Source organism: Apodemus sylvaticus, chromosome 1, assembly GCF_947179515.1.
Source record: "Apodemus sylvaticus chromosome 1, mApoSyl1.1, whole genome shotgun sequence".
NCBI classification, from domain to species: domain Eukaryota; kingdom Metazoa; phylum Chordata; class Mammalia; order Rodentia; family Muridae; genus Apodemus; species Apodemus sylvaticus.
Window position 1 is genome coordinate 191,210,625 of NC_067472.1, and position 14,102 is coordinate 191,224,726.

Sequence of the window (14,102 nt, forward strand, 5' to 3'; positions counted from 1 at the left end):
AGGTGGCAGCGGCCATGGGGGCGCATCTGACCTCTCAGTTGACCTCACCTCACACAAGAGACTGTCGGTTTCCCCTCCTCAGGGTCTCTGAATGAGCGAGAATAAGAAGTGGCAATGGGAAGGCCTCAGTCCAGGCCTAGACTTCTCCCTCAGACCTGGGAGTGCAGACCCCAGCCCTCCTCCCTCAGACCTGGGAGTGCAGACCCCAGCCCTCCTCCCTCAGACCTGGGAGTGCAGACCCCAGCCCTCCTCCCTCAGACCTGGGAGTTCAGACCCCAGCCCTCCTCCCTCACACCCAGAGGTCCATACTCCAGCCCTCCTCCCTTAGACCCAGGAATCCAGACTGCTGCCTTCCTCCGTTAGACCTTGAGGTTCAGACCCTGGTCCTCTTCCCTCAGACTCTGGAGCTCAGACCCTGGCCCTCCTCCCTCAGACTCTGGAGTCCGACCCTGACCCTCCTCCCTCAGACCCAGGAGACCGGTTGCCTTGCTCTCCCTCCCCTGGCCATAAGCTAGTGAGCTCTGAGTCCTGGGTCACTTTTTTTGTCTGTCTTGCAGAAATGCCAGGCAAACAGTCAGAAGACAGGGCAATGGAAGTAGCAGCTGTGGAGGATGGAGGTGACGAAGGCCTGGGAGGCCTAACGGTTGAGGAGCTGCAGCAGGGTCAGGAGGCTGCTCTGGCCTTGGAGGACATGATGGCTCTGAGTGCCCAGACCCTGGTCCGAACGGAGGTGGAAGAGCTGTATGAGGAAGTGCGTCCCCTGGGCCAGGGCCGGTTCGGCCGTGTCCTGCTGGTTACTCACCGCCAGAAAGGTACTGGGTCTTGGACACAGGCTTGCTGTAGGGTATAGCTGAGAGTAGAGATTTCAGGCAAGCTAGGCCAAGACCAGGGAGTCTATAAACCTCAGTCGGATCTTCCTTCCCCACTTTATTTTAAGGATGTGCAATTTAGGGAGTCCCTTTAACCTCTCTGAGCCCCATCGTTTCCCTTTGAAAAGGTGAGAGGCCAGGAGGCTGACAGGCAAGCTCTTGTGAGTGTGAAGCCGGTCTAAGATTTACACAGTGAGTTCCAGGTTAGTTAGCTATAGCAAGCAATATAACATCCGCATTATAATATAATATAATATAATATAATATAATATAATATAATATAATATAATATAATATAATATAATATAATATAATATAATATAAATTAGTAACATTATAATATAATATAGTAACATTATAATATAATATAGTAACATTATAATATAATATAGTAACATTATAATATAATATAGTAACATTATAATATAATATAGTAACATTATAATATAATATCCACATAGCAAGATAATCATCTCGAACAAACAGGGATCCTGGCGGCTGATAGCTGAAACCCCAGGATCCCTGAGATGGAATTCCTAGAGGTAGCAGCAGGAGGATGAGGTGTTCAAAGTCATCCTATGATATGTACAGAATTCCAGGCCAGCCTGAGCTACGTGAGACTCCATTTCAAAAACAGAAGGCCAGGCAGGATGGCTTAGCAGGTAAGGGCACTCGCAACAATGTCTGATGACTTGAGGTCAATTTCCCAGATCCTACATGGTGGAAGGAGAGAACTAAATGCCCCAAGGTGCCCCCTGATCTCTGCAATCCTCTCCTGACAAACACACGATCAATGAATCAGTCAATCAACCGATACAAAATTGAAATGAAAGGAGAAAAGAAAAGGTGTTTGTATTTTTAAAAAATTAATGATTTTCTATTATACAGTTATATCTCTTTATCTATGCTCCCCAGGACGTTTGAAACTGTTGTAACATTTTTTGTCAAATTTTATTTGATGGGCATTGGTATTTTGTCTGTGTTCATGTCTGTGTGAGGGTGTTGGATCCCCTGGAACTATAGTTACACACGGTTGTGAGTTGCCATGTGGTTGCTGGGAATTGAACCTAGGTCCTCCATAACTGTAGCCAGTGCTCTTGACTGCTGAGTCATCTTTCTATCCTCAAACTGTATAAAAGTTGTGACATCTACCTTTTCCTCTTTTAAAAATTTTATTTAAAAAAAAATTTTTTTTTTTTGGTTATGTGGGGCCAGGAGGCAGGGGATTACTGCACATGAGTTCAGTGTCCAAAGAGGCCAGAAGAGGGCGACAGATTCCCCTGAAGGTGGAATTACAGTCGGTTGGCGCCTCTGCATGATGTGGTCTGGGATTTGAACTCTGATCCTCTGGGAGAGTGGCAATTCCTATTTGTTTATCCTAACCTTTACTTTTATTTCATTTTTAAATTTTTATGTGCAAGTGATATTTTGCCTGTATTCATACCTTGCATGCCTGGTGTCCCCAGAGGCCAGAAGAGGACATCTGATCCCCTGGGACTGGAGTGACAGATGATTGTGAACTGCCACGTTGGGTGTTGGGAACGAAACTGAGTTCTCTGGCAGGGCAGCCACTGCTCCCCGCCCTGAACCATCTCTCCAGCCCTTTCTCTTTTTAAATTTTTCCTGTCTTCCTTTCTCAATTTTTTTTCAGACAGGGTTCCGTGCAGCCCACGATGGTCTCAAAATTGCTACGTATTTGAGACTGGCCTTAAACTCATGACTGCCCTGCCTCTGCCTCTGCTTCCAGTGCATGCTGGGGTTATAGGCATGCACCACCAGACCCGGCTTATGTAGTCGGAGGGATGGACCCGGAGGCTTCATGTATCCCAGCCAAGCAAGCTTCCAGATTAACTACATCCTTAGCCTTGAGTCGCTCATAAAAGTAGTGATTTTCTTTTCTCTTTTTTCTTTTCTTTTCTTTTTCCTTTTCTTTTTTTCTTTTTGTTTGTTTGTTTGTTTGTTTGTTTGTTTTTTGGATTTGGTTTTTCCGAGACAGGGTTTCTCTGTGTAGTCCTGGCTGTCCTGGAACTCACTCTGTAGACCAGGCTGGCCTCAAACTCAGAAATCCACCTGCCTCTGCCTCCCAAGTGCTAGGATTACAGGCGTGTACCATCACTGCCCGGCTAAAGCAGTGATTTTCAACCTGTGGGTCAAGACCCCTTAGGAACGACCCTTTTACAGAGGTCATCCAAGACCACCGGACACCACAGATGTTTACATTATGGTTCATAACAGTAGCAAAGTTACCGTTATAAAGTAGTAAAGAAAATGATTTTACAGTTGGGGAGTCGCCAGAACATGAGGAACTGTATTAAAGGGTCCCGCATTAGGAAAGTTGAGAGCCACTGTTTTAGAGAAATAAAATGAGGAGGCTATTTGGGTAGAGCCCAGCACAGTCTGATTGGTGTCTTGCAAAGAAGAAGAAGAGATGAGGAGTCAGGATCCTTAAGGACTCAAGTAAAGGACGGTAATCTTCAAAGCATAAGACCCTGACTTAGAAGAGAGGGGCGTGGGCAGGGCTGAAGGTGTGGCTCAGTGGTAGAGTGTTTAAGCCTGGCATACGTGAGGCCCAAGGTGAAATCCCCAATTCTTAACAAGAAGAAAAACACCTCGTCAAGTTTCAGCATCCTGCTGGGTAAATGCCTGGTGCCCACGGAAGTCAGAAGGCAGCGTTGGAACCCACTGAACTGGACTTGTAGACGCTTGTGAGCCACCGTGTGGGTGCCAGAGATGCAACTTGTGTCCTCTGCAAGAGTAACAAATGCTTTTAACTACTGTGCCATCTCTCTAGTTAGAGAGAGAGTGAGAGAGAGAGAGAGAGAGAGACAGAGAGAGGAGGGAGAGAGAGAGAGAGAGAGAGAGAGAGAGAGAGAGAGAGAGAGAGAGAGAAGAGGGAGAGAGAGAGAGAGAGGGAGAGCGCACCCACAGATGATCATTGAAGCAGCTCAGCAGGTAAAGGCGCTTGCCTCAAAAGTTGTTCCACCCGAGTTGAATCCCTGGAACCCACAGGAAGACCTGAAGGTCGAAGGGCAAAACTGACTCTACAAAGTTGTCTTGTGATCTCTACATGCTCAACATGCCGTGTACAAGTTCATATACATTCTACATTCATTCTCTCTCTCTCTCTCTCTCTCTCTCTCTCTCTCTCTCTCTCTCTCTCTCTCTCTCTGACTTTCTCTTTCTCTTTCTGGTTCTCTCTCTGTCTCTATCTCTGTTTCCTTATCTCTGTCTGTCTCTCTCTCTGTCTCTCTGTCTCTCTGTCTCTCTCTCTCTGGCTAGAGAGAGAGGGCACAGTAGTTAAAAGCTTTTGTTGCTTTTGCAGAGGACCCAGGTTCTCTCTCTGGCCCCACACCGTGACTCACAACCACCTGTGAGCCTGCTTCCATGGCACCCAGTGCCTTCTTCTGACTTCCGTGGCCCCAGGCACGAACATGGAGCACACACATACAAGTAGGCAAAGCATTTCAGGCACATCAAATAAAACTGAAAACAAAGGAAGGGAAGCGACTCTGAGATGGTTCTGCAGTTAGGGGCGTTTCTTTCGCCAGGTGGTGGCGGTGACGGCAGCGCAGGCCTTTAATCCCAGCACTCAGGAAACAGAGGCAGATGATCTCTGAGTTTGAGATCAGGTCTACGGAGCAAGTGCCAAGACAGCCAGGGCTACACAGAGAAACCTGTCTCAAAAACACCAAAAATTGATTGATTGATTGATTGATTGATTGATTGATTGAAGCAAACAAAACTAGCAGTGGAAGTTTCTGCCTTGGAGGGCTTTGTGACCTAGGAAGTCATTTCTCTGTGGGATGGGATCACAACACCCCGACTGTACCTATTGTCCTGTACATAGCATAGTTTCCCCAACTGCCTCACACTCGTCTTTGTGCCAGCAATGGTCGTCCATACTTGCAATCCCACCTGTGAGGAAGATCAGGAGTCTAGCGTCATTCTCGGATATACTACCGGGAATCTGGAACATATGAGACCCTGTCTCAGAAAAAGAGAAAAAAAAACTCCTCCCCCTGTGAGATTGTCATCATGAGAGTCAGAGTCACTGCAGAGTCCAGATTCGGTTTCTGTTCACCCTGAAATGCAGAGTAGACATGGGGGCTGAATCTCTTGTCGGTAGCAGCAGAGACTGTGCTGTTAGAGTAGGTAGGGAGGCAGGAATTGGGGAACAAGAAGGCACTGGGCAAACAGATAGTATCCAGAAGGCCAGCACAGGGATGGAGAGAGCTGGTACCAGGGACCTAAACTCTTACCCACCTCTGATATCCATCCCTGTTACACCTGCCCCTCCCCCTCCAGGAACACCCCTGGCACTGAAGCAGCTCCCCAAGCAGTCCACTTCCCTCCGTGGCTTCCTGTACGAGTTCTGCGTGGGCCTCTCACTTGGCACGCATTCCGCCATCGTGGCTGCCTATGGCATTGGCATTGAGTCAGCCAGTTCCTACAGCTTCCTGACAGAACCTGTTCTCCACGGGGACCTCATCACCTTCATCCAGCCCAAGGTGAGTAGGTAGGCCCTGAGCCTGCCTTCATGAGACTTTCCAGCATTTATGGGGAGCTTCAAACAGCACGGACCACAGGAATCATATCTACTGTGTTAAACCCACTTGGTTGGGTCACTTTAGATTTCGTTGACTACGTCCTGTTGAGATTAACCAACACTCGCAAGCTCATAGTCTTCTCTGTGGGAGTTAACAAACTTCATGGGCTCTCTGGGATCCATCAGTTCACACTGGGCCTCACAGATCTTTCCAGGTCACACCAGATGTTCATGCTAGGCCTCAGGGACCTCAGAAGTTCAGAGGCCCACAGGCTCATCCTGCCCCCCAGTAGGCTCAATAAGCTCATAGAACTCACTGGCTCAAAAGTCCTCACAGCTCATAGTAGGACTCAAAGGTTCATAGGACTCACAAGTTCACACTAGACCTCACAGGCCTGAAGTTCTCAAAGGCCTGACAGGCTTACAGCAGGCCTCAGAGACTCCTGGCCCATTCAGGTTCACACAGGACCTCATAGGCCTCACAGGCTCACATCCTCACAGACACACGCTATGCCTCACCAACAACCTTGGTAGTTCACACCTGACAGGCTCACACCAGGCCTCGTAGGCTTCACAGGTTCATAGGGCTCACACCCCCACACAGGCTAACACTAATATTCACACAAGATTTCAGAGGTTTATACTAAGCCTCATAGGCATTACAATCTCAAAGAATTCACAGGCTTCTAAGCCTCAGAAGTTCACGGTAGGCTTCTCGCGGCTCACAGGCCTTGTAGGCCTCCCACAGGTCACAACCCTCACCAGATCCCACAAGGCCTCACAAGGGTCACAAGTCTCACAGACTTACCCAGAGGCCTCACCAAGTCACACCAGGCAGTCCTTACAGGCTTCAGTGGTGTAGCGTATTTGTTGGCCTTTTGAGCTTTTCCCCTGCGGCATCTGCACACGGGGTTGTAAGGAAGCCCTGCCTTTGCATTTTCCCTCAACAGCTGGGGGAGCAGTGTACACTCCTCATCTCTCCTCCCGCAGGTGGGTCTCCCACAGCCAGCAGCCCAGCGCTGTGCGGCCCAACTGGCCTCCGCCCTGGAACACATTCACTCCCGTGGCCTGGTGTACCGGGACTTGAAGCCAGAGAATGTGCTGGTGTGTGACCCAGCCTGCCAGCGTGTCAAGCTGACAGACTTTGGCCACACCCGGCCCCGAGGGACCCTGCTCCGACTCACTGGGCCGCCAATCCCCTACACTGCCCCTGAGCTCTGTGCCCCACCGCCCCTCCCCGAGGGACTACCCATTCAACCTTCCCTGGATGCCTGGGCTCTGGGGGTCCTGATCTTCTGCCTTCTAACTGGCTACTTCCCCTGGGACCAGCCCCTGGTGGAGGTTGACCCTTTCTTTGAGGACTTTCTCATCTGGCAGGCTTCCGGCCAGCCCCAAGACCGACCACAGCCGTGGTATAGCCTGTCACCTGCAGCGGACGCTCTCCTGTGGGGGCTGCTAGATCCTCAGCCCCGGAAGCGGAACCCTGTGAGCTCCGTCAAGAGCTACCTAGGCCAACCCTGGAAGCAGAGGGAGGGGGAGGCTGAGGAACTGGGAAAGGAGCTGAGAGAAGATGGGTGGAGAGGTGGACAGGAGGCTGCCAAGGGGGAGCAGCCTGCATGCTGAGACCTGCTTAGCCTGAGCTGCCTGGCTGTGGCCTCTTCTCTGTTTCCCATCTATGTCCCATCTGTCCCGTGTGTTGTCTGTGTCCCTCCTTTGTGTATTCATGTGTGAATTCATGAATGTGCGCACGTGTGTTTATGTGTGCATGCATATATATATATATATATGTGTGTGTGTGTGTGTGTGTGTGTGTGTGTACGCACGTGTATGTGTTTGTATGTGTGTGTATGTATGTGTGCATGCATTTGTATGTGCGTGTATGTGTGCATGTATCTGTGTATATACAGATATCTGTTCATGCACGTATGTGTGTGTATATGTCACATGTGTGTGTGGTGTGTGTGTGTATGTGTGTGTATATGGCACATGTGTGTGTGTGTGTGTGTGTGTGTGTAGTGCTGTGTATAAATCAGAGGACTTTTAGGAGTCAGCTCTCTCCTTCCTTCCACCTTGGAGCGCAGCCATGGAACTGAATTCTTGCAAGCCTTCAAGTGCCCTTAGCCACAGGAGCCATCTTGCTGGCTCTGGCCTATATAATTCTGGATCCTCCTGCCTCAGCTTCCTGGAACAGCAGGCATGCACCATGCTTGGCTGTCTGGCACAGCTCTGCACCATCCCACCACCTCAGCTAGCCTTCCCCACAAACCCTTGTAAAATGGCGACCTGCTGTGGACTTGACAGTCCTAGGCCCCTCCTACTGTCTGTTCCTTCTGTTTCCTTCCGGGGTGTGCACTGTACCTTAACTAACTGAGCTCCCGGGGGTGGGGTGGGGGCCTTTGGCCCCTGGAGGACTGACCCTACGTCTCTGTGAAATGCCCGGTCTGCCGCCGCCGCCAAATGAGTAGAAACATCTGGCCAGCATTGCTCCCTGCTGCGCGCGGGCCTCTCACACTCGTTGTCACTGTCCTCCTGGCTCTGTCAGCCCGCCTTCTCTCACATGGCTTCCCTCCACTCCAGTCTGCTCTGGCTGCATCGCTCGCGCCCCTGCATGCTGGGACGCCACCCTCTGTGTGGGGTACACTTCCTCGGCTGCTCTCTGCAAATAAAGTTTCCCTGGCAACTGAATCCTGTGCTCCGTGCTCCGGCTCTGTTCATTTGGGAAAGAGTGGGGGGGGGGGGGGGGGGGGGCATGAGACAGAGACACCCTGAGAGACAGAGAAGTCAAAGAGCCAAGTGGTGCTTGGGTAAGGACCCCTATTGGACCACTCTTATATGGAATCTGTGATGGTGGGTATTGAAATATTGTTTGGGTAGCTGTTCAACTTTCTTTTTTTTTGGGGGGGGGGTGGTTTCAAGACAGGTTTTCTCTGTGTAGCCCTGGCTGTCCTGGAACTCACTCTGTAGACCAGGTTGGCCTCCAACTCAGAAATCCGCCTGCCTTCTCTGCTTCCTAAGTGCTGGGATTACAGGCGTGCATCACCACTGCCTGGCCTCAACTTTTAATTTTAAATATCATTAATCACTATAAGTTCATGTGGCCACATGCCTGTAGAGACAAAGGGCACCTTGCTGCAAAAGTTGGTCTGTCATGTTGATGGACTTAGGGGCAGGCTCCTTTACCCGCTGAGCCATCTCGCCTGCCCAGTTTTCATATTTTTGTTCTGGTTTAGTTTCTACCACACAAAGTTTTGCTCTGTAGCCATGGCTGGCCCGAAACTCACTGTGGAGACCAGGGTGGCTTCAAAATCAGAGATCTGCCTGCCTCTACCTCCCAATGTTACAATTAAAGGCATGCACTGCCAAACTCATTAAAAAAAAAATAGCTAGTTTAATTTCATGTGCATTGGCGTTGCCTTCCTGTATGTCTGTGTGAGGGTGTCGAATCCCCTGGAACTGGAGTTATACTCAGTTGTGAGCTGCCATGTGGGGGCCGGGAATTGAACCCGGGTCCCCTGGAAGAGCAGCAGCCAGTGATCTTAACCACTGAGTCATCTCTCCAGTCCCCTTCCTTTCTCTTCTTTTCTCTTCTCTTTTCTTTCCTTCTTCCTTCCTTCCTTCCTTTCTTTTTTCTTCCTTCCTTTCTCCTTCCTTCCTTCCTTCCTTCCTTCCTTTCTTTCCTTCTTTCTTTCTTTTTGACATGATTTCACATAGGGCAAGCTGCCCTTGAACTCTCTATGTAGCTGAGGATGATCTTCAACCCCTCATCCTCCTGTCTCCACTCCTCAGGCATGCTGGGATCACAGGCATGCTGGGTTTACGCAGTGCTAGGATTCGAACTCTGGGCTTCATGTGTGCTAAACCCACACTGCACCAGCGAAGCTGCATCCTCAGTCCCAAGAGCTGCTGATTGCTAAGAATATTCTTTATTCTACCCAGTCAGAGTCTGTGTGGCCCCAATGTCATGAAAAACGTAGTCGGGGACATGTCCGGTTGGTGAAGTGCTGGCCACGAAAGCATGGAGACCCGCGTTCGAACAATTTTAAGGGCATCCTTAAAAAAATCCTTGCACTAGCCAGGCGGTGGTGGCACACACCTGTAATCCCAGCACTCTGGGAGGCAGAGGCAGGCAGATTTCTGAGTTCTAGGCCAGCCTGGTCTACAGAGTGAGTTCCAGGACAGCCGGGGCTATGCAGAGAAACCCTGTCTCGAAAAAACCAAAAATAACCAAAATAAATAAATAAATTCCTTGCACTAAGGATGGAGAGACAGGCAGACATCTGAGGTTCCCTGGCCTTCCAGCGTAGCCTCTTTGAGTCCTAGGTCCCGGAGAATGACCCTGTCTCAAAAGGCAAGGCCGCTCATGGCATTTTGCGGGAGATAACATTTTGTGTATATTGTGTCTGAGTGTTTGAGCCTGTGATTGCCTGAGAGATCTAAGTGTGCATGTGCACGCGTGCCTGCATGCGTGTGCCCGTGTGCACACGCTTGTGTCAGCACGGCTGGGTAAGGAAGGTCAGACAGGAGCCCCAGCCAGTCCTCAACCATCTGGTTCCTCTCTCCTTCTTACCTCCCCCCTCCCCCACCCACCCCAGCCCCTTCCTGGCATCCACCATGTTTGCAAACACGCTGTCTTCCTCTCTGTGCCCTGCTTGGCTGCAGGCCCAGACCAAGGCTACAACTCAGGAGTGGATCATGTGTCACTGGCTCCCAAGCTCCTGCCTGCACACACCCCCAGTGTCCCTGCTGTGGCTACGAGGTGCTGCCTGGTAGGGGGCTGGCAGACCATGTGTGTCTACGTGTGAAATGACCCCCAAGGACCCCTGGACTCTGGGTTCCAGCCAACGGGGTACGGGTGACAGTCGCTATCCTGGGCAGCCAGTGGAGCGCTTGAGAAGAGAGGCTCTTTAGAAAGAATAGATGGGAACAGCGAAGGGGGCGCGCTGTGTCGAGACGTCCCGCCACCTCCTCCGTGGATCTAAAATAGCCTGAGCGGTAAGGCCAAGAATGTGTCCGTAGGCAGGAGGTGCTGGGATGGGGGTGTCGGTGGGTAAGCGAGGACTGGAGAAGGGCAGCGGGGCGCAGGGGCGCCTGTGCATTTGTTAATTGGTGCTGGCAGCTGAGGATTAGCTGGAAGGTGAGAATGACAAGGAACCAAGCTGAGCAGCAGGAGAGGACGGAAGACTCCCAGGGAGGGCGCAAGGGGAAGGACAAGGCTAATTAACAATGCTAACAGCACCATTTCACACCCGCCTGCTCGCCACGCCCCCTGCTCGCTGACTCCTCCTTCTTAGCATGCCAAAGGGGTCCCTGGGATGTTCCACACTTCACGGGTCAGGCTGTGGTGCTGCACAGCAGCGGTAGAGCTGGAGTTAAAATCTCAGAAGCAGTCTCACAGGAGCGGCGGAAGGAGGGGCGTGGATAAGTGTGAGAGCGCATATGTGGCCATAGCCACAAGAGTGTGGGAGGAAGTGAGAATGTTTGCGTGTGAGTGTGGGTGGGTGTGACACACGAGGGTGCAAGGGTGGCCGTAGGAGTCTGCGAGGTGGGAGTGACTGTGGGAGTGTGCATCCACGCGGAAGTTAATGTGTGTGAGTGTGGACGTTAAGCTCAGGGTGTGAGTGCGGATGTGACTATGAAATTGTACTACCGTGTGCAAGAGTCGACATGACCGCGAAAGTGAGTGTGATACGAAATGCGAGGGTAGATGTGAACAAGCGCACAAGTGTGGTAGACGTGAGTACGCGTGAGTATGAGCATCTGGCAACAAGTGTGCATGAGTGAGCATGGAGGTGCCACAACTACTGTAGTCACAATTGTGGTTCTCTGACTGTTCAAGGGCGGGTGCAAATGTGGAAATGTGAAGAATCTGAAGTGAGGGTGTAAGATTGAGTGTACCTGTGAATATGACAGTATTTGTGCGTTCAGAGGTGAGCATGAGTGTGAGGAAGTGACTGTGAACACAAACCGTGTGGACAGATATGAATCTGAGTGTGCCCCAGTGTAGTGTGGGAGCAAATGGGAGTTCGAGGGCACAAGTGTGCACACATGCACATGGGGGTTATTGCTAGGGCTAATGTGATTGTCGGTGTGATTGTGTCTGAGGGTGGGTGCGAATCTGAGTGTGCACACATACAAGAGTGATGTGAAAATAAGTGAGTGGTGTGAAAATAAGGGCAAATATGAAGTGTGGATGGGAGTGAAAAGACTACTTCTGTGTGCAGGAGTGTGGACAACAGTGTGTGATGCGATTTGTGTAAGAATGTTCACTTTGTGCGTGAGTGTGAATGTGTGTGAACATGAAGGATGAGTGTGAAGGTAAGGGTGGGTGTGAACATGAAAGGTTGTATGTGCAAGAGTGAACACAGGTGTGTTCACAGTGAGTGTGAATATGATCTCTCCAGGTAAGTGTGAACAGAAGTATAGCCGTGAGTCTGTGGGTGTGAGCATGGGTCTGTTACATTAGTGTACACATGTGGAAGTAGGAGTGAGTGCTGGCTTAATGCGGTCACATGCTCAAAGGTGTGTGTGAACATGAGTATGCCCACGAATCAAAGCATGAATGAAAAGTGTGAGGTACACATGAAGATGAATGCATTTGCGCATGTGTAAGCATGAACAAGTGTGGACATCAGTATGTTGTGTGTTCACGCAGGAGTCCATGTTGTGTGTGCAGGGTCACAAATGTGTGTGTAAGGGTCAGCGGGTTTAGTTGTGAATGTGAGTGCGCAGGTGTGTCCACGGGTGTAAACACAGGGGCAGGTACATGGGAGTGAGCGTGAACTTGAGTGTGCAAGAACTTAGTTGTGGACGGGAGTGGTGCGAGTGTGGATAACAAGCTAGTGTGGCATTTCTAAGTACAAATGCAAGGGGCAGCTGCGTGAGCAAGGTATGAATAAGAGAGTAGGTGTGCAAGCATGTGCAAAGGCGGCAGGTGCACTTGGATACGCGTGGGCGTGTGTGAGCTCGGGTTGGTAGGGAAATGGGAGGGGCTGCTTAAGTGTGAGGTGGGGTGAGCACAATTATGTTGCCGCGGTGCTCACCCCTCCCTGAGTTGAGGCACCTGATTGATAAAGACCAGAACTGAAGCGGTAAACACTTCAGACCTGGGCGCATGGCCTCCTTCAAGGGACAGAGAAGTAGGAGTGTGAGAGGCCGGGCCCTTTGCACACTGGAGCAGGTTTTCACCCTCAGTTGGGGCCAGTAAGAGGGATCAGTGAGGAAAGGTGCTTGCGGCCAAGCCTGATGACAAGTTCCATCCCACGTGGTAAAAAAAGAGAACCAGCTCCCACAAGTCATCCCCTGACCTCTACATAGTGGCACATGTGTGTGCAACGCGTGCACACACACACACACCATATATATGTAACTTCCACCAAGGAGCTACACCAGACCCAGCAATTCCACTTCTAGGTAGATGCTCAGGAGACACGACAGGACACAAGGCCACACACGGTACAGAGGAGGTGGATCAGCCTGCGTAAAAACCCGCATCCAGGTCCCCAGCACACACATGACCAGCCACGTGCAGCCAGAATGTCCCTTCAGTTCCAGGGCTGGGTACGTGTGGGCAGAGGGACTCCCCAGCCAACCCCTTGGTGAGCTCCAGGGTTAGTGACTGTCTCAAAAGGTTCACAGCGTGCGTGGGCATCCAGACGGTGGATGATGACCTCACAGTGACCAACCCTAAGTGGATTGACAAGTCCTGCAACTGCCTCCTGCCCAAAGTGAACCAGATCAGCTCGGTGACGGAGTCTCTGCAGGCGTGCGAGCTGGCCCAGTTCAGTGGCTGGGGCATGACGGTGTCCCGTCCATCTCCACTGAGGGCTCATTCATCCCCGACCGGCTGGTGAGGCTCTGCGCTGGGCAGTTCAGGCCCGTTGCTGACCTGAGCGCCTGGCCAAGTAGGATCAGAGCTGGCGGGTCCTTCCGGAAGCCCCTGGCCAAGTCAGCCTGGACTGGAGACCCTGGAGCCACCAGATGCTTAGCTCCTCTGTCCCTGACGTGCATCCAGGCGGCTCAAGTGCTTGCCCCTCCCACGTCACTGCTTCCTTAGCCATCTACACCTGACCACCAGGAACCCTACTGGAGACCACACACACACACACACACACACACACACACACACACACACACACACACTTTGCAATCAAGTCTGAATCATTGTTTCTGTCACCTGACTTCCCGGCTCATCTCTGGAGCCCTCCCGAACTCCAAGAGTAATCTATACGGTGCCGAAGGTCAAGACTCCCTCAGGGATTTACATGCAAAAATAAAAGCCACAGAAGCCCCATCCCCCCCCCCCCAAACAAAAACCAAAACCGGGTAAACCAGGTGGTGGCAGCGCACGCCTTTATTCCCAGCACTGGAGAGACAGAGGCAGATAGATCTGAGTTCAAGGCCAGCCTGGTCTACAGAATGATCCAGGACAGCCAGGGCTACACAGAGAAACCTTGGGGGGGCGGGGGGCGGAGTCACGTGGATTTTTGCCGTTTCTTTAACAGAGAAAGTCAACTGGCCAAAGTGCTGGCTGTTCAGGCCTCGGTGGGGCATCAAATTCACCCTGTCCAACTTGAAGGAAGGAGAAAGATGGTGAGAATGGGAGGGTGGGGAGGGGCGCTGGGAGACACGGCTTTCCCGAGGTTCCAGATACGACGACGTGGCCACCGAAGCTGCGCGCGCTCAGGAGA

At 51.3% G+C, this 14,102-nt stretch overlaps 1 protein-coding gene and 1 long non-coding RNA gene across 2 annotated transcripts; one reads left to right on the forward strand and one right to left on the reverse strand.

Moving 5' to 3' along the window:
* Positions 1 to 559: 559 nt before the first annotated feature.
* Sbk2 (SH3 domain binding kinase family member 2) lies at positions 560 to 8,083 on the forward strand. Its single transcript, XM_052169826.1, has 3 exons — positions 560 to 812; positions 5,175 to 5,377; positions 6,406 to 8,083. Exons 1-3 carry the CDS (start codon positions 560 to 562, stop codon positions 7,036 to 7,038), a joined length of 1,089 nt encoding a protein of 362 aa, XP_052025786.1. The 3' UTR covers positions 7,039 to 8,083.
* On the reverse strand, positions 3,760 to 6,494 carry LOC127674021 (uncharacterized). Its single transcript, XR_007975266.1, has 2 exons — positions 6,224 to 6,494; positions 3,760 to 4,836 (listed from the first exon to the last, which is right to left on the reverse strand). It is a non-coding gene; the product is annotated as an uncharacterized LOC127674021 (long non-coding RNA).
* Positions 8,084 to 14,102: the final 6,019 nt, after the last annotated feature.